General features: G+C 36.8%; 1 protein-coding gene across 13 annotated transcripts in view; it reads right to left on the reverse strand.

Annotated features, from left to right (window-relative positions):
• Positions 1-19,524, reverse strand: part of LOC102970387 (ABI family member 3 binding protein) — a 257,824-nt gene that overhangs the window by 117,769 nt on the left and 120,531 nt on the right. For 10 of the 13 annotated variants that reach the window (XM_042998586.1, XM_042998591.1, XM_042998588.1 and 7 more), the window contains exons 10-14: positions 14,320-14,397; positions 12,342-12,416; positions 11,517-11,591; positions 10,596-10,667; positions 10,073-10,147 (exon numbers count right to left, since the gene is read on the reverse strand). In XM_042998586.1, coding sequence (XP_042854520.1) covers positions 10,073-10,147; positions 10,596-10,667; positions 11,517-11,591; positions 12,342-12,416; positions 14,320-14,397 — 375 coding nt within the window. The remainder of the gene's footprint in view (positions 1-10,072; positions 10,148-10,595; positions 10,668-11,516; positions 11,592-12,341; positions 12,417-14,319; positions 14,398-19,524) is intronic. The other 3 variants (XM_042998592.1, XM_042998593.1, XM_042998589.1) reach the window with 1 other exon arrangement.

Consider the following 19,524-nt stretch of genomic DNA (forward strand, 5'->3'; position numbering starts at 1 on the left):
AGTATGGTAATGGGAGGTGAAGTGAAAGCATTAATTGTCATGCGATCCATGTTACTTTCCTGACCCACTCAAAATGGCTCTACAGAAATAAACTAAAAAGGAATTCATAGGAAAATTTACTCAGCAAGGTTACTTGTCAGTCAGCGACCATGTCATGACTTAGAACCAGTGCTAGTGGAAGGCATAAGAAAGATAATATCAGACTGTGTGATACACCCAGATATGCACAGAGGGCAGTTTATATTGCACCACATACTGAAGAGGCAGGAAAGAGAATTCTCTTTGTGAAGGCCAATCTACTACTTCGCAAAATCTTCAAAAACAGAAAGAACATTCTGAGTCATGCACATGTTCTAAGAGCCAATGCTTTAAATTGCAATGCAAGGTTTTCTTTAGCCTAGCTACAATTTTAAAGAGTCAGATAAGAATGACAAACCTTTTGAAGGACAAAAATGCTGGTGGTTGCTGATCTTGCTTGCTTCAAGCCAATTTCAAGTCATGGATATATACCCAAGTCAGTTCTATGTATTACCAAACAAGTTAGGAAACTTTCCCAACTTCTATTTAAACTTCTTATACTAGAAGTTATGAATAAATATCTTGACTTTTATATTGCTGCTAACTTTTGAAAAACGCTACAACTGTCTTTTTGTTACCCTAAGTCATACACATCCCTTCTATCTATTAACACTGAACCAGCTTTCTTATATTCTGTACTTTTTGTCCCAAGAGTACCCCCTTTCTATTTCTTTTCTATATTGATAATTCCTTTCTATTTGCCTGGTTGCAAGCCAGGCTGCCATCTTCCCTCAAGTTATTCTCAGAAAGCACTATACTGGGGAAGGAAGCCCTCCTTCTGTCATCCTCTGGCCGTGGTGCCTCATGTCGGGAAGCTCCCAAGTATCACAGACCTCTCACACCTAAAACATTTTCTCAAATATACTTAATATTAAAATAACACATCTTCCAGAAGACTTGGCCCCTGCTATTTCTATTTCTGGAGTTTCTGAGAGTTGAATAGTTAAGAACAAGAGTGCTAATAACTCACAAATACCACTTGCTGGAAGTTTTATGTTGTTTGAGCAGCTTTGAGAGGCATGTTATCACCCCCCTTCACTCATGGCTTAAACACACTTTTTTGGGGCACCTGGGTGGCTCAGTCAGTTAAGTATCCAACTTTGACTCAGGTAATGATTTCACGGTTCACAAGTTCGAGCCCTGCATCAGTCTCTGTGCTGTCAGCCTAAGGCCTGCCTCCGATTCTGTGTTTCCCTCTCTCTCTGCCCCTCCCCCGCTCGTGCTCTGTCTCTCTCTCAAAAATAAATAAGTATTAAAAAAAATTAAACACGTTTTGTGAATCTCAAATAATAGATACCAGAGGAGAGAACAATGTCAAAAATGGAGTTCTCTAAAAATCAACAGCTCTTGGGGCACCTGGGTGGCTCAGCTCATTAAGCATTTGACTCTTCTTGATTTCAGTTCTGGTCATGATCTCACAGTTTGTGAGACCAAACCCAGCATCAGGCTCTGCAATGACAGCAGTGGAGCCTGCTTGGGATTCTCTCTCTCTCTGCCCCTCTACTTGCTCATGCATGCTTTCTCTCTCTCAAAACAAAAACAAAAACAAAAACAAACAAACAAAAAACAAAAATGGGGCACATGGGTGGCTCAGTAGTTTAAGCATCTGACTTCAGCTCAGGTCATGATCTCACTGTTCATGGGTTCAAGCCCTGCGTTGGGCTCTGTGCTGACATCTCAGAGCTTGGAACCTGCTTCAGATTCTCTGTCTCCCTCTCTTTCTCTGCCCCTCCCCACTCACTCTCTCTCTCTCAAAAATAAATAAACATTAAAAAAATAATAAATTTTAAAAAAAAAGCTCTTGATTTCTTTACGAAATTCTTGTATATGTATTTCTATACCAGAGTAAAATGTGTCAAATGATTAGGCCTCTTGGCTTTTAAAAGGCTACTTCAGCTATAAGAGTGATAGATAGCTAAGAGTGAAGAGCAAATTCCTGTTTCTTAGACTCTCCACATGCTATCATGCATTACTGTTTAGAGGCAAATATTTTCTATCACTAATGTGGAGGAAATGCTCCTGTTTGACATTAAGCATCATCTCTAGTCTCGCATTCACAGAACATAAATGGGACCAAAAGTTGCAGAACCAATCCAATACAAGTAAAATAGGTAGTTCAATTCGAAGGTTAGAAAAAGCAATTATTTTCTTTCAAGTAGCAGTAATGACTTATCATGATAACTCAATTTCACTTTTATATTTCTCAGAAAAATTATTATGAAATAAGCCATACTAACATTTGCTCATTTGCTCACAACTTCCTAAAACCACATTGTTAAATTATGTTTTGTTGGTTACATGTTTTATTTTTTTAGATGTTTATTTTTGAGAGAGAAAGAAAGAGAGTGCTAGTGGGGAAGGGCAGAGAGAGGGAGACAGAGGATCCCAAGTGGACTCTGTGCTGACAGTGGAGAGCCCAATATTGGGCTTAAACTCACAAGCAATGAGACTGTAACCTGAGCCAAAGTCGGACGCTTAACCAATTAAGCCACCTAGGTGCCCCAGTTGTACATTTTTTAAAAATGATTTTAAAAAACTAATCAGATGTAAATCCCATCATAAAAATGCTCTGATATTGCTCTGGAAATGTGATAGCACACAGATAAAGCATTTCCGCTTATTAAGAACTTATCAATTTATTCCATTCAAATTCCATGAATGTTAGTACCTATGTGAAAGACTTTCCTTTTTCATCAAATTCTTAGGTGAAAGGCGTCATTAGGACAGAAATTGAGTCAGTCATGTTCATGACGCACTCCAAAGTTTATTTTACCACAGAGCCTGGTACATGGTGGAGACTCAATAAAATTAATAGGAATAATTATTCTATTAATTAGTAGAATAGAGTTAACCTGCAAGATGGCCATTACAATGAACAAATAACAGTTTGACAGCTGAGTGGTTCATGCTCTTAGTAAGGACAAATGAAAATAAATGAATAGGCCCCTTTAATTATTTTATGATACACATACTTGTGCACACAGATCTCTTCCTCTACTACACAATTAATTACCTGCCATATGCTTATGTGGCCATACCCTGCCATGGAAATAGAATCCTAAAAACATATGAAGAAGCAACGGGAAGATACAATAGGACTATCAATAAATAGCGGGATGAGAAAAGCATTTATGAACACCACACACACAGTTCTCAGTACCATTTAAATAAATACATCGTGCTTTCCTTAGTTAATGGAAAAATAAAGTATCTTTCTGTTTGGACTTGAAATTTGTGAAAATAGTGCATACAAGAAAACGCTCATGAAGCAAAACCAAAGGCTGAGGCTGTAAATCTCTAAGAGGCCACAGTGAATCTGTAAACCATCTGCTACACGTGAATCCTATTTTCCTGCTCTGTAAGCATCAACACTACCACTCATCTCCACTTTTTTCTCCTCTCTAGGGCTTAATCCAGTTGGGTGGGCCAGATCTGTAATCATCAACAACTCACAGGGAGGCAGTAAGGTCCAAATGTAGATAGAGTTCAATCTCTTTTCAACCACTCTGAGCAAACCACAATTTTCCAACCAGTATACCACTCCCCATGTGTGATCATTCAGCGTTCAGGTCTTTAAATGATTTATAGATCTTAAGTGCATATGGTAATTTCCTGAAGTTCTACAAAGTACTGAAAATAGTAAGTGATGAACTCCTAAAGGCAGCTCTCAAAGTAGATTCTAATGAAAAGACTGAGGCTGATCATTCTCAGTTCTGACTCTGTTGTCAAGGGAGAGCTTCTAAGGATAACTGTTTGTTGTTCAAGGGGAAGGAATTATGCCAGAAGATGAGTTGTCTTAATAGTAAGTCACAGTACATTTGGAGGGAAAAATCAGTTAGTCTGGGTACACTGAGGAAAGAACAGTCAGGAGAGTTTTCTAAAAATGAAAATGAACATGTCAGATCATCTTGGGTTGTATAAAGAAACCATTATCTTTGTCTGAATTGAGCTTTAAATCTTTCCTGGTACTAGGGCACCTGGGTGGCCCAGTCGGTTAAGCAACCGACTCTTGGTTTCTGCTCAGGTCATGATCTCACCATTCCTGGGTTCGAGCCCCACATTAGGCTTTGTGCTGACAGCACAGAGCCTGCTTGGGATTCTCTCCCTCTCTCTCTGTCCCTCCCCTGCTTGCTTGGGTGTGCATGTTCTCATTCTCTCTCTCTCTCTGAAAATAAAACAAACAAACTTTAAATCTTTCCTGGTATTACAGGCACCTGGGTGGCTTAGTTGGTTAAGCGTCCAACTTTGGCTCAGATCATGATCTCACGGTTCATGAGTTTAAGCCCCACATTAGGCTCTGCACTGATTGACAGTGTGGAGCCTGCCTGGGGTGCCTGTCTTACTCTCACCCTCTCTCTTTGCCCCTCCCCCACTCATGCTGTCTCTGAAAAATGAATAAACCTTAAAAAAAAAAAACTTTGTTTTAAAAGTAAGTAAACAAAAAAAAAATATTTTCTGGAGCACCTGGGTGGCTCAGTCGGTTAAGCATTTGACTCTTGGTTTTGGCTCAGGTCATGAATTCACAGTTTGTGAGTTTGAGCCCTGAGTCAGGTTCTGGGCTGACAGCATGGAGCCTGCTTAGGATCATCTCTCTCCCTCTCTCTCTGCCCCTCCCCTGTTCATGCTCTCTCTCTCTCAAAATAAATAAACTTAAAAAAAAAAAAATTCTTTCCTGGTACTAACTGATGGTCTTTTTAAGTGGATGATCAAGTTAAGGAGGCTTAGCACTGATGACACTATGAAGCCAGAAACCAAAAGATGATTTCCATCTTACCCTTTCAATGACATAAGGGCTTGAGAAATGATGCACGTGCCTGAGCTGTGGGATGGTACACACAGCATTTATGCTGCCTCTCCCACCTCTGATGCCCATGGAAAACAGAGCAAGTTGGTCACACATCATTTTACTCCTTGAACCTAGGAAGGGTCTCAGGGCCCAGTTTATAGAAAGATTCAGGTTGCTACTCTAACTCAACAGCGTGGCTGTGTTATACATCCTTGCCCAGAGTTAATAAGATGTCAGACCATTCCATGGGGGCAATGCCTCTTTAAATAACAATGCATATATCCTATACATTCTTTTTAAAAAATGTTTAAACAAGTGAAATGAAGATCCAACAATCTTTTGTTAAGCTTATATGCAAGTTAGAGTCTTTTTATTGTCTCTCTTCCTTCTTCCTTTTTTTCAGTCATGTTATTGTATTATTATTATTGAGTATCTGCAGCAATTCAGGAGGTTTGGGATGGGCAGTGTGGTAGGAAGGGGATGCATTCAATTCAAGAGTCCACTGTATCAAGGAAAGGATGACAGAGTACCTCTCAAGTACTGCAAATTAGATTTAGTGATTTACACTATTTTTTTAAACGCATTATTTCCAAGACCTAACACTCAATGAAAAAAATTTTATTTCCATTTTATAGGTGAGAAAATTGAGACTCTCAGAGGTTAAATCACTTGTCTACAGCCACATAACTACTACGTACTTGAGTTGGTTATTAACCCAGCTGTGTCACTGCATAGGTCACAGATCAGTGATCACATTCACAAGAAGAATGAATGTCAGAAAGTGGCCAGTCTTACTCACAGACCACTTAATGTTGCTTAAAAATCTAGAAGGCACCTGGTCCTAGCATCATTTGCTCTGTTGGTAAGCTATTCAAGAAAAAATTTCGAAGTAAACTGTATAACATTATTTCACTCTTAACTTGGTGTGGTTGTTAGAAGCTTAGGAAAGAAATCAATGAGGATCTAGTTTTTGCTCCTCTACTCATTCAGGGCAAGCCTCTCACTTGTTGCTTTAAAAGAAAATGGTAACTCTATTTCCAGGGACTTCTGGAGGATCAATAGGATGGTATATATACAACCTTTCAATCTCTTAATAGGAAATTGCTGTGCAAATACAAAATTATACCAATGAAGAAGCAATTCAACAAATGCGTGCACATACACACAAATGCACAATTCTTTGGGGGACTGGAAGGTAGACTACTCTTCTAGAACTCATTCTATAGTACACAGAAATCATAGTCAACTGGCCACTTTTCAATAGAACCTAAGACCAATTCTATCATGTCATCAGAAAAATTTTCTTTCCTGAGTTTTTGTTACAAGCACTTACATATTTTTAAAAGGTGGCCAACTTTCTTTTAATATAGAATTTATTTTAAAGAGTATACATTCTGATGTATAATTATAGAGTAGATTTTAATCCTCTCTTTTCTAAACTTTAAGAAAACTTAGGTTTGCCAAGGGAATAAAGACATCAATCAATCCTACTTCAACATACTTTAGAGAAGGTTGAATACAAAATACAATTCTAAATGATGAGATCAAAAAATGCCATACTAAGGTTGGAGCAAATAGGCTAAAAGTGGGGAAGAACATGTTTGATCATTACACTTCTCAGATTTTCCACAATATTCCAAGTTCCAAATACCCTATTTCACTCTTTCATAATCTATTGAATTGACCTAGGGATTTAAATAATCAGCATGCAAATTAGAATTTTCATACAGCTTTTTTATATCCCAAAGTAATACAGACAGCTTTTTGAGAGCATGCGTTGTGATCATTTGATACAAAACATGAAGTAAATATGGAAAACAAATCTAGTAAATGTTGAAGCAAAATGAATTCTACAAAAGGTACTGGTAAGTCACACTTAATGGTTGTTAAAGAGAAAAGCAGCCTCTGGCACCCAGGAGTTGGCCTGGCACACACACATTGGGCTGTGGCACTCTCCTGCTCAACATCAACAATTTGAAGTTAACACTCATATCAGACAAGACCGCTTGGTGACCGACACAGATCAAGACAAAAACAAGACCACTGTTTGGTTGTGTGCAAAACAAAAATTACTATCCCCACTTTCTGACTAATATGGATTTACCAATCACAACTTCACTGTTCTTCTTGCCTTCTAGTTAAGGATTAAGATACTTGGTTATGGAATTACTCCCGTTTTCTGGCAGCAGCCAATCCAGGCATTGCTTCCTTGGACCCTCCCCAGAATCACCTAAAACAAGACCAAGTCCTACAGTGAGTCCTTTCTAGTACCCTCTTACCAAGGACCCCACAGTTCCTCATGCTCTGCATTCTCCATTGTTAGAATGAGCAATAGCTTTAACTTTGTTCAAATACAGGTGTGGTCCTAGTGGTCTTTGGCTGAAGGGAGTTCATATAGCAAATACAGACACACTATACCCCAAAGAAAACAAAATGTGTTCATTATTAACAAAAAGTGTTAATAATATCATTAACCCCAGCTAAAATGTATCATTTCTTCAAAAGATATAATAACTAAAAATGGGACAAATGGTATTATGGACCAGCATTCCACTACTATCTCTACCCCTCTCTCTTCTGACTTTCTAAAACAATTCCATTAGGAAACCACAGTGAATGACTGGAAAGTAAAATAATCCTATACATTGAAACTAAATAGGAAATAGAAACTTAGTACATGTATAAATTCACACAAAATTAATCACAAGAAACAGGAAAGTCTTAAATGAATGAAAGGATAGCATGAATATATCAACTCTTTAAGTCACAATATATAGGATAAATTTTAACATGTTAGGAAGATGCCACACAGAACACTTACATAAGAGATAGAAGCATTAGTAGAAACAAGACATAATCACCCACTTTGAGAAACCAATCTTATATTGACTTGAGGCCTCCCATCCTACAACTGACTACATTTGATGATTCTTACCTACATGTGTAAAATATTAGAGGTTAGTGATAAGGTAGTGCTTCTCAAACTCTACATTCATACGAATTCCCTGGAGACCTTGTTTAAAAAGCAGATCCTGATTCAGTAGATTTGAAGTAGAGCCCAAGATTATGCCTTTTTAACAACTTCCCTGGTGATGCCAATGCTGCTGTTCCAAGGAGCATACTAAGTAGCAGAAATATAAAATTTAAGTGTTGTGAGGGAAGGCTTGCAAATTTCTAGGGCCAATGCTCATGCCTGAGATCATTACCTACTGAACTGTTATAGCCATGACAAGCCCCACACTTCATCCAGAGGGGGTTGGCAGTCAAAGTTGGAAGTTCTCTGGCAGCTTAAGGTTGCTCTGGCAGCAGTGAGGTAACGGAATAATGCAAGCACTTCCTGCTGCATTAGCCACTATTCATACTCCATCAGAGCAAGGCCAGAATATTCCTTTCTGGAATTAAAGGCAAAAGGAACCTTTCCTTCACTAGGATCTTTAATTTCATCTCTCTTTGTAACCCTACAATCCTCCCTTCCCAACATATTCTCCTCCCTCCCCAAAGCTTAGTTCAGTTCAGGATTTATATATATTTCATGTCCTTGCCGTTAAAATTCCATAAGCGGTTTCCTTGAGACTCTGGTCAGTTCATTCTCGGATAATCATAGACACAAAAAAACTACAGGCTGCTCAATGGAAATGTAGGTTGCCCTATGCCCCCAAGGTAAATAACCCAAGCTAAGAGATGAAAGGGGCCTAAGCCTTTATTTAGTCCCGTGGGCCCTAGTTTGGTTTGAGAGCCATAATCCTCATGAAGGACATGGGAGCCAGGCCAGGCATGCCACAGTGCAGGAGATAAACCATCACACAGGTCCACAGACTGGCTGTTGCTCCATAGCCACAGTGCAGCTGGGCCTGTGGAATGGCTCCATATGAAACTCTACCCCGGACCCAGATTTTAGACTCAGGTGACCTGGAATGCTAAGGATATTTTTGCACCCACATTAAGTAATTGCATTACAGTTTCAGGGTCAGTGACTCTGGGGGAACGAAGCCCGTGTAAGACCCAATTTGAGACTTCTCTGGATGGTTGACAACCATCACCAACTTTCAAGTGTTTTCCCACTGGAGAAAACTAGGGGAGACTATAATAGACATGCTTACTTCATGTGATGCCATCCTTTTATCTTTTGCTGAGATCTGAGCCCATTACATGTACCAGAGAAGGAATAATTTAGCTAACATCTATGCCTCTGAAGGCTCATTCTCCTCCTTTCTCAAACCAGTCCTCTGCTGGAATCCTTTCTGGAAAATGCCACAAAATGTCAGTGTACTTAACTTCATTACATGAACTTCAACTACATTACATACTATATTATACGTACTCAAAGCATCACAACTAGAAGGTGCACAACAATTAAATACAAACAAGTAAAACAAAAATCATGGATGTAATCATACCAAGTGGTTTCTGAGGTTTTAGTATAATTCTCACATGCTGACTATTCTCTTTAGTTGCTAGACCCCTAGCAAAGACAAGATGTATAGGAAATAACTTTTTAATTAAGAAAATCTGTTATTGCTGTGTTTTTTTTTAAAGGGAAGCTGTCTCCCTCATCAGTCTTAGTGGTGGGACAAAGAATTCTCAGGAGAAAAAGCCAATTGCCACAATTTATAAAAGAACAAACTAAGACCCAGGAAAGTAGAAAAAAGAGCTAAAGTATACTGTTAATGAGAAAGCCGGAACAGGAATCAAGGTCCATTTTTAATGCCAAGATCTGTGGTCTTTCCTCTTTATCACAATATTCTTAACAGATTTTAGGACTTAGCAATGCCCTGCACATAGTGAGCTCTCTACTATTTACTGAATATTTTTGTTGGAAAAAAAAATCAAAAAACAAATATCCACCTGCAAGGGAAACATTAAGCTGATACACATCAGACCCAAGATACTTATTTTTGTTACTGTTCTCAATGTCACTACAGAGGTCTCTTGAAAATCCATGTGCCAATTCACAGTTCACCTTCTAGCCACCCTTCTAATTATATATCCAGACGTTAAAACAGAGTTTTAAAACAAACACAAAGCTGTTTTACTTTAGCATTTAGAAAAACACGACATTCCTCCAAGTATCAAGAACGCATTATAGCTTTACCATTTACTACAAGTATTTTGATAATCAACTAAGGAACCTATAAAAATAAAAATAAGAGAAGTTATTCAATACTGTTGTTCCAATTGATTTTTAAAAAGAAAAAAGAAAAAAATTACCAGTTTGAGGTGGGAGAGGTTTGGAATCTTCATATATTTTACTTGTAGGCACAATCCATGGCTTTTCAATGGAAGCTACAGCAAAAAGAAATGGAAGTCGCTGAAGATTATTTTTTGAGAGGAGAAAAGGATACAAATAGGTTGCCGGTATGGTTACGTGACTACCAGAGCTTGCAATTAAAAGCACACACTATTTCAATCAAAAGTTGGGAAATCATTATGCATCCATCCAGAGAGCATTTAGTGATCAGAAAGAGGCCAGAATTTGGTGTCATACTTTCAACATTTTTGACGACAAAACCTAAATCTATATAGAATTAACACAATGATGACTGTTACTGAAGTTGTAGAAACTGTCATCAAATAAGGGTTTTTTGTTTTTAAATCAATCCCTTGTTTGGTTGAGTTACCCAAATTCATCAGTACATTGAAGTTTGCTGACATAGGATCCAGTAAACGTGGCCTACACAATTAAGCAATCTGCACCCACATCTTAACACCAGGTTTAAGGTGCTGTTATTACCCAAGGTGCCCCCAGGTTTCTCAAAAGGGAAGGGTGTTTTTGCCTGAGGAAATTCTGGAAGGCTTTTCGGAGCTGCAACGAAACATATAAGACATGTTACAACCTGAGTGAGGTACAAGGAACAGAGAAAAGATTTTTCAAAATCTCAAGCTTGCAAAAACAACAAAAAAAGACACAAAAAGGAAAATTATTCACGTCAAGTAAATTGTTGTTAGTCGTATTTCTTATTCTTGTGATTTCAGTGCTGGCTACTATAATCAAACTTCTTGTTCTATTCTTTATAATCAAGCTGCTACATTTGAAGAATTTTGGTTCTCCATTTCACTTTTACTAAATGACTTTCCTAATTTCTTTAATTATGTGTTTGTGTGCCCTTAGATATATTTCATTTTAACTCAAATCAAGCACTAAACACATCTGAACTAAAAAATGTCCATCTAATGGCTTTTAAGGATAGAATCTCAGTAACTACATGGCTTTATATTTAACCTCCTCCTCCAACAATTTTTGATATTGCACTCATAAATAAATTCTAAGAAACAGTCTACAAAAAAGACCATAAATTTATCTTCTCGGCCAGGATAAACAATGGAGTAAAAAGATATTTAGAAAAAGTATAGAAAATAATTTATTCAGTGACACAGTGATTTTGAGTAAGAAGAATCACATATAATATCAAAATATGACCGCCAAAAAGAAAAACCGCGAAAGGATTTGTCATAAAGACTCTTCAGGATCCTAAGTTATAAAATGTTTTCTAACATTTAAGGGCTTGACGTTGGGGAGCTTACGGTTCTATAAAGCATTTGTCCCTTCTTTCCTATGAGGAGATCAATTTGAATGAATTAGCCTAAGGATTTCTTTAAAGCATGCATTAAATTTCCAAGGTAATAACAAGCTGTAATGTTTAATAATTTTTACCTAGAGTGCTCAGTGACAATTCAAACCTAGGTATTAGAACAGTTTGCAGTGTTTCCGGGGTCCTTTCGCTGAGAACTAAAATAAAGAAGAATTGAGTCAGCAACTCCCTGAGTCAGGATTTGACACTGTGGTTAACACATCATCATGTGAAGCATGCTCATTACACGGGGTGCACCGGGCAGCTGATGCCTTTAACGGGAAAAGCTGGTGCCTCCAGGAAAAGCTTCGCATAGCTGTTAAAATGTGAAGGTAAAGGTTCAAAGGGTGTGGTGTGACATGGAAGATCAACATCACACGTACACAAGAAATCACATGCTGCTCCTTTTCTTCAGCAGAAAAGGACAAAGCAAGTTAGATTCTCTTGGACTGAGCACCTGCTAACTTGCATGACATGAAGTTCTTATTAAAAGTCATGACACTTCTGGGGATTCTCCTGAAGTGTCATGCACATAAAACTCGGGAAGCCTATTGAAACAGAAAGCACAGACACAGTGAAGACTTCCAGGTTTCCCCTACCCCTGCAAGATTTGTGGGTTAAAAGACTGGCATTCTGTTGTTTTTTTTTTTTTTTTCCTATACATCCCAAAAGACTGGTAAAAAGTGTGTGTAGTCAGCATCTAGAATCTAGGGCTGCCTAAAATATGAGTCACCAAAATCAAACACGTTGTTAACTTTCTAATGGAATTAGTCCAAGAAATAGGAAGGTTCACTACTGCTAGTAAGAGAGCAGGGGAAATCAAGGAGGTGGGAATGAAGGCATTGGAGTTTCTTTTTGTTTCTATGAGTGTTGGGAATTATTAAAGAAAAAAAAGTTCTTAGAATTACCCAGTGTTTTTTCTGAAAAGTCTAATGCACTAGACACAGTAGGTTTCGTGGTTCTTGGCACTGACTCAGGAGTCACTGGAAGGTAAAAAAAACAACTTGTAAATTAAGATAAAATGAAGCAACCAAAGATCATAAGGCATTTTGGTGTCCAGTTAGAATTAGTAACGGACTCATATATATACCAATCCTTTTCAAGTCCATGAAGGACTCCCTGGCTTGCCCCAGGCACCTGAGCTGACACTTCTCCCAACCCTTCTTCCTTGCTAAGTTTGGTGCACTTTCGATGTGTTCCAAAAAGCACAGTGAACTGACCACCATGAAAGTACTTACTAATCATATTCTTTTATTTGCCTGCTTTTTTCCTTCTCATTATTTCCAGGGCTTAGCACAACGTCTGGAGTAAGTAAGCATGGGGCAAATATCTAAATGAATTAATAAATGGGCAAATAAAAGAATGACCTAAGGCAAAAAGGTTTATTTTAAACTATTACATTAAATATTTCTCTCTTCCAAACTTCAGTCAACATGCAAAACTTGGAACGGGGTTGAAATTATGTTAAGGATTCAAAAGCTCAACCACAAGGTTGTTCCAAATGCTAAATCAAAGGCAAAGATGAGCTCAGGTAAATAAGAACCAGGATCACCGGGATTTGGAATGAACTGTGAGCTACATGACCCCAGAATTCTGCAGGATAAAGACACAAAATAAACACAATACTTAATAATGAGGTATGGTGTTTGCCTAAGTGTTTCTGAAGTGGAAAACTGTGAATACGGTTTGGCAGAGAACTAAAATTCGTAGACTCTCCCATCAGATACTGTGCTAAGACAATAAAGTATAACTGGGAAAAATTAATACAATCTTTGGGGCAGAAAAGGACTTGGAGTCATCCACTGAGTCATGGCTATGCTTTTCTTGGTATTGACAAATCATATTGAAATTAGAAAAGTTACTCAGGAATTTTATTTGAATAGATTATTCCAGCATCTTAAATAGCTTCTACCTTTGACCCACACCTGTGAAGATGGGGAATGGAAGGTCCATTTCCCATGTAGGTCGAAGCATATACTTCTTACTCTGGAAGAAATATTCCTACTTGAATAGGTTTCTTGAAATCACGTTATTTTATTTCCCTACCAATATTTATCTTTTCTGGACCAGTTATGAATCCAAGACTTTAGTACAAGGTAAATGTCACGGATATTTCAATTTATGGTAATTTTACAGATGAAAAAATTCACTTTAGATTGGAGATATTTTGCTAAGTGTGGATTTGGGGAAATTCTGGGCAAATGTTTGTTTCACTGGGACTTGGATAAAGTGGTATTGCTCTGGCAAAAACTCTGTGGTTCAGAGAATAACATGTCCCCAGTGGGCTGGACTTGGGCAGTTCATTAGAGAAGAAATGCTTGAATGTTTGTTAGTAACGGCTGATCAACTATGGGGAAAATGTATCCACATTTATTCTTGAAAGGATTTTTACTGAACTATTATATATTTTCTTTATATTTGGATTGTTAATCTTTCATAATCTTCTATAGATTAAGTGATTCCAGGCTGCCTTCATAGATATCAAGGTACAGATTTTGGAGGGATAATGGCATTTTGCTAAACTGACCACTTGCAAAAGTGAAGAAATGAAAAATGAACTCATGTCTTCATATAAAAGGAAAGCACCAAAACCACAGTATTACATTTTAGTATAAAAATATTTTAGAATGTTGAGGTGACAATTTTAATTGCGAGTGAGAAATATATCTTCCATATTACATATGGGTCATAAGATTCAATAGTTCCTTCTGCATCAGTTGGTTTTCCAGATGTTAAATTAAGGACCTACAATCTCTTTGTTTGTGCTTATGATGAAGATTAATTTCCTAATGGCCCCTCACTGAAAAAAGGTGTAAACTTGTCAATCATTTATCATTTCAAAAAATATTTATTCTTTCAAAATTAACAACATAGGGACCGCATTACCTGTTATGGGCCGTGCTGGGATTTTTTCTACTTCTGGTGTTTTAGATTCAGCAGGTAATGCCAACGTTTCATTCTTAGCTATAAAGTCAGAGAACAAACAATTCACCTCACTTCCTCATAACACAGTGTCCAAATATAATTCATGAAAACATAATCAAGTAACCTATTATTTCAAGAAATCTATTTTGCTCTTAATTCTTCCCCCCAGGCAGTCAACAAAGTTATTGGGCATTTCAACCAGGGATTTTTCAGAATTCCATCTCCTTAACTCTAGGTAATTCTTTAAGATTTAAATTGGCATTGGAATGAAGAAAAAAATAACAATCCAATACTTGAGATAATTCTCAAGTCATACTGATTCATAAATAGGAGTTTCTGGAAAGCATAGGTTGTATTGCAAATACTCCCTAGAATTTTATATGCAAGTACTCCTAATTTAAAAAAAAAAGAATACATAGAAATTTTCTTCTATTATACATAGTAATAAAACAATAGGTTATGACACCAAAATTTGAGAAAAACAAATAAAACACATAGGAAACTAAGATATTTAATAATATTTGTGGCAAAAAATAACAGCTATTTATTTGAGCCACATATTAACACTGATCTTTTGGTCTCTGTGGGAGCTTAGCATCAACAATAAAATAATTTTTCCCTCATGTTTTTAACCTCTTCAGAAAACTATGGAAACTTTCTTCTAAAATTTAAGTATTCTTTTTTAAAGAAAATACATTCTTACACCAGGGATTCCCAATGATTAAGATATTTCTTATTTTAAAAATACATTTAGGATTAACTTGATTCAGCTATGTAGCACCCTGAATCAATGACTTATTTGTAGTATTTTGAAAGTCTAGTGGCATGAATTAATTAATTCATCCTTGAGATACCCTAATCATGTAACCTTGGAATGATTATAATCAGATGGAATTTTTTTCTTTTTTTTTTTTTTTTTAATTTTTCAATTTTTTTTAGAGTCCTAAGACTATACAGAACTTCTTGGGTTTCTCAACTTTGGCTTTAGTGACATTTTGGGCTGGATAATTTTTTGTTGGTTCGCGGTGGTGGAAGTGGGGCAGGGGGTGGTTACTGTGTGGTATAGAATGTCTGGCAGCATCTCTGGTCTTTACCCACCGGATTTCATTAGCATTTCCACAATTGTGAAAAACAAAAACGTCTCCAGATATTGCCACTTATCTCCTTGGGGACAAAGGTGCCCTCTGCTGAGAACTATTGATCTAAATGATTCTCTCAAAGTTCTTTGAGGATCAAAGTTTTAAAAACTTCCTTCTGTAGTTCACATCACTGTTGTAAAGACCATTTTCTTAACAGTTAACATGGGCAACAAATTATTTATTCTGAAGGACTTCAAGACAATTGTAAAGTCATCCCTTTCACAATGATAATAGAAACAAATCAGTTTCAATCTGTATTATGGAGGTCTACAACAAATTTTTACAGACAGCTGATTGTTTTCAGGAATGATTTAAAGTGCTAGAAATAGAGATCACAAGTGCTTCCATATTTGCCACATCTAACAATCAAGTGTGTGTTTTGGATTCATGTACACATAAAGTTGCACAGCATTTCTGTACAAAAGAAATGTTAAATACCATTGTTCAAGTTAATTTAGCAGGGCATAAAGAGAGGGACTCTATGAAATAATTTAAAAAGCAGATCCAGTAGAAATTTATAATAAACTCCATTTTTAAAATTTCTGAACTTAACATTTTCTTCTGTTGCTGTGACAGCTTTTGTTTTGAACCACTGTGATTGTTAGCACAGGAAAAAACATTCAGATTCCAGATTTTTATGAACTCTGTTTTTTATGAAACCTGTTACTTTCAAGGTTTACCATGTAAGGTTTTTTTTTTTTGTTTTTTGTTTTTTGTTTTTTATGTGAGATAAAGGGTTTTTTAATCCTTTTTTTTTTTTTTTTTCTTTTCAGTGTCCTCTTCTCCTTTAAGACACCTTTGCGAATCCTTCCTGGGTAATACCCTATGGTGGTTTCCTTCCTATGGTGGTAGCCTTCCTCCTTCCTGGGTAATAGCCTATGGTGGTTTCCTTGGCTGACTAGGACTATTTATCTATTTATTTTAACCTATAGATCTTATTTCAAACAATGCTCTGGATTACCTTGCTTTAGCTCCCTGTATTAAAAACATGCCCTCAGCTGGCAATCACATTAACCTAAAATTAGGCTGTTAGTGGGGAAAAAAAAAAAAGGTAAACTACCCTCAAGAGACATTTGTATTCTTCTCACATCACTAATACCTTATAAAGGCATAGTATGTTTCTAAAAATGCCATTTCAGACATCAGAGAAATTGGTAGATAGAGATTTTTGAATGAAAGAGCCTTTATGTCTCTTATCAAGCCATGGGCATTCACCTACATTATGTACAACCATAGTCTTGGCAAGAACACAGTAAAATGCCACAAGAACATGGCCTGAAACCCAGGAAATTCCCTTTCCTCTCTGATTCTTCTCTACCTTTTTTCAACACAGTTGTTTCCTTTCATTTTTGGCAGGGTAAGTCTTGGCTTTGGCAAACCCTTTATATGCCCCTGGGAGGGGTGTGTGTAATACTAGCTTTCTTGTTTATTTCTTTCATTACTCACACCATGTGTTCTTAGAACAAAAGCTATTAATTTCTTGATGTCCCATGATGGGCCCTGTTGGAATGAGGATATTATTTTTAGGATTTACCCCCTCAAGAAAATAGTACATTTCTGAACTGCGGTGTTAAATAACTTCAGGCAACTTTATTTCTCCCTTGGTAGTATAAAGCACTATTTAAGCAATATCTCTTCTCATTAAATGCGGTAACCTTAAAATGTAATTTTTAAATGTAGTCTTTTAAGACGGTACATTTGATGGATTTAGTGGACATTTTCAAATATACTAGCTGCCAAACTTTTCAATGCACAAGAAACTTGTCATGTATTCAATTTAAGCTGGTGTTTTGCCAGAAAAGTCAAAAATTATATTTACTGTTTGCATACAATTTTTCTTTATTTAAATCACACTTAATCCTGAAGATTTAGTGGATCATATCAGAAAAATAAAAGCAGAAACAAAACAAAACATATCCACTGTGTAATTCTCTAAAGAAAACAAAAAGACTGAATTGGTATTAAGGCAGCATGTAGAAATTCACAAAAACCAAAAAATTTAGGAAAGATCACACAAGACTAAGGAACAAAAAACATCATCTACTTCAAAATGGACAGCAGTGTTCTGGGGAAAAAACTGCTCATTTTCAGCCTCCTTCACAAATTCTGTGTTTTGTGGTTTTGCTGGATGGATTAGGAACCACATCAGTAAGAGATTGGCCAGTTCCTTTTTTAAGTCCTCCCCAACAAGACTCCCAAACAGGACCAGGACAAGGCATATAGGCTCCAGGCCAAGAACAGGTAAGTTTAAGAGTACTGAACACTGGATTCCAAATATAGGTTCACTGCGGAAATTCAATTTGGAAGGTTCCTGGCTCTTAACATGGCATTTAGATGATGCAGAGTTTAGTCACAGAGTTTGACAGCTAAAAGAGAAGTGATCGAGTCTGAGGAACAAATTAAGGAAATTTTGTCTAAAGTCACTTGTCTACATTCTTGGAGGTAACTCACTCTAGGACCAAAAGGTATGAAATGAATATGTCATAATAAAAATATAAGGATGCACAAAATCACAAAGATTGGAAAATATTTTCACATCTTAATACAATGGTGATATGTAAGTTCTGAAAACTTTTCTAAAATTTGTGGGACTGTTCAGTCTACCAGTTAAGTGCTCTACTACTTACTTAAGGCTTTGTTTTCCCTTCTTTCAGTCAATTCTCAAATTAACAGGAGAATTTAAGAGTTCACTTTTTAAAACTGTTCCAATCTGATTGCCTAGCATCAAACAAGCAAAGGTCAGGAGAAATTAAGTCTGAGGTCCTGTCGTGGGCAGGACCTGTGTAACTTACCTATATAGTAAGTGCTAAACTTCTTTGCTAGTGCATAATTCAGAGAAAATATTCACCTTTTTTAGTTTTGTTCAATTTCTACTACATCATGCCCTCTCCTTCCATATTTACCAATAGCCCAAGTCATTCTCTGGAGACCGTAGAGGGATGGTTCTCAAAGTGTGGTTCCCGAACAAGTGGCTTCAGTATCTCCTGGGTGCTAGTTAGAAAGGCGAACTCTCAGGTCCTACCCCCTAGCTACTGAAACAGTAACTCTGATGGTGGGTCCAGCAGTCTGTGTTCACAAGCCCTTCGGGACTTCTGATGCTCCATCACATTTGAGATACTGTGCTATAGAGACAATCCTGACTAATTTGATTCTAAAATGCAGCAACTAATTTACTCCACTGAACACCACAATTAATTATTTCCTGGGCTCCTTTTAAAGGGTTTTGCTGTTTTTTCCCCCTCCAAAGTGTTATTTTTCATGTTTTTAAAACACTGAAATTATATCAAGTTATTTATAGAAGTAGGAGGCAGTATCGATCTCAAGTAACTAATAATTATAACATACCTGACCTCTACAGCAGTTCTCACTGAAAACATCTCATGGCCCCTTGACAGTATAGTACAATAATTTTTTAACAATCACTCTATTTGAAAATTTTACCTAAATAAATGTATTTTGGATAATTTGATAAATGTTCACTTTAAATATAAATACATTTCATATAATTTATAATAACTATTTACCTACAAAAGTGATTTGCATAAATACTTGCAACACTCTAATCTCTCTGTCCCTTACTATATTTTTTCCAAATTTTTTTCTCGTGGTAAAATATACATAAGATGCAGTATAGCAACCATTTTAAGTGTATACTTCAGTAATATCAAATACATTCACAATGTGTGCAACCATCACCACCATCCATCTCCAGAACTTTTTCCATCTTAAATAGTGAAATTCTGTATCATTACACCTTCTTTATCCATTCACCGGTCGATGGACACTTGGACTGTTTCCATAACTTGGCTATTGTAGATAACGGTGCTATAAACATCACTGTGCATATCCATTCATTTGTTGATGGACACATGGGTTGCTTCCATGTTTTAGCTATTGTGAATAATGCTGGTATGAACGTAGATGTCCAAATACCTCCTTGATAACCTTTTTTCCAATTCTTTTGGTTATATACCCAGAAGTGGAATTGCTGGATCATGTGGTAATTCTATGCTTAACTTTTTGAGAA

Source organism: Panthera tigris, chromosome C2, assembly GCF_018350195.1.
Source record: "Panthera tigris isolate Pti1 chromosome C2, P.tigris_Pti1_mat1.1, whole genome shotgun sequence".
Classification (NCBI taxonomy): domain Eukaryota; kingdom Metazoa; phylum Chordata; class Mammalia; order Carnivora; family Felidae; genus Panthera; species Panthera tigris.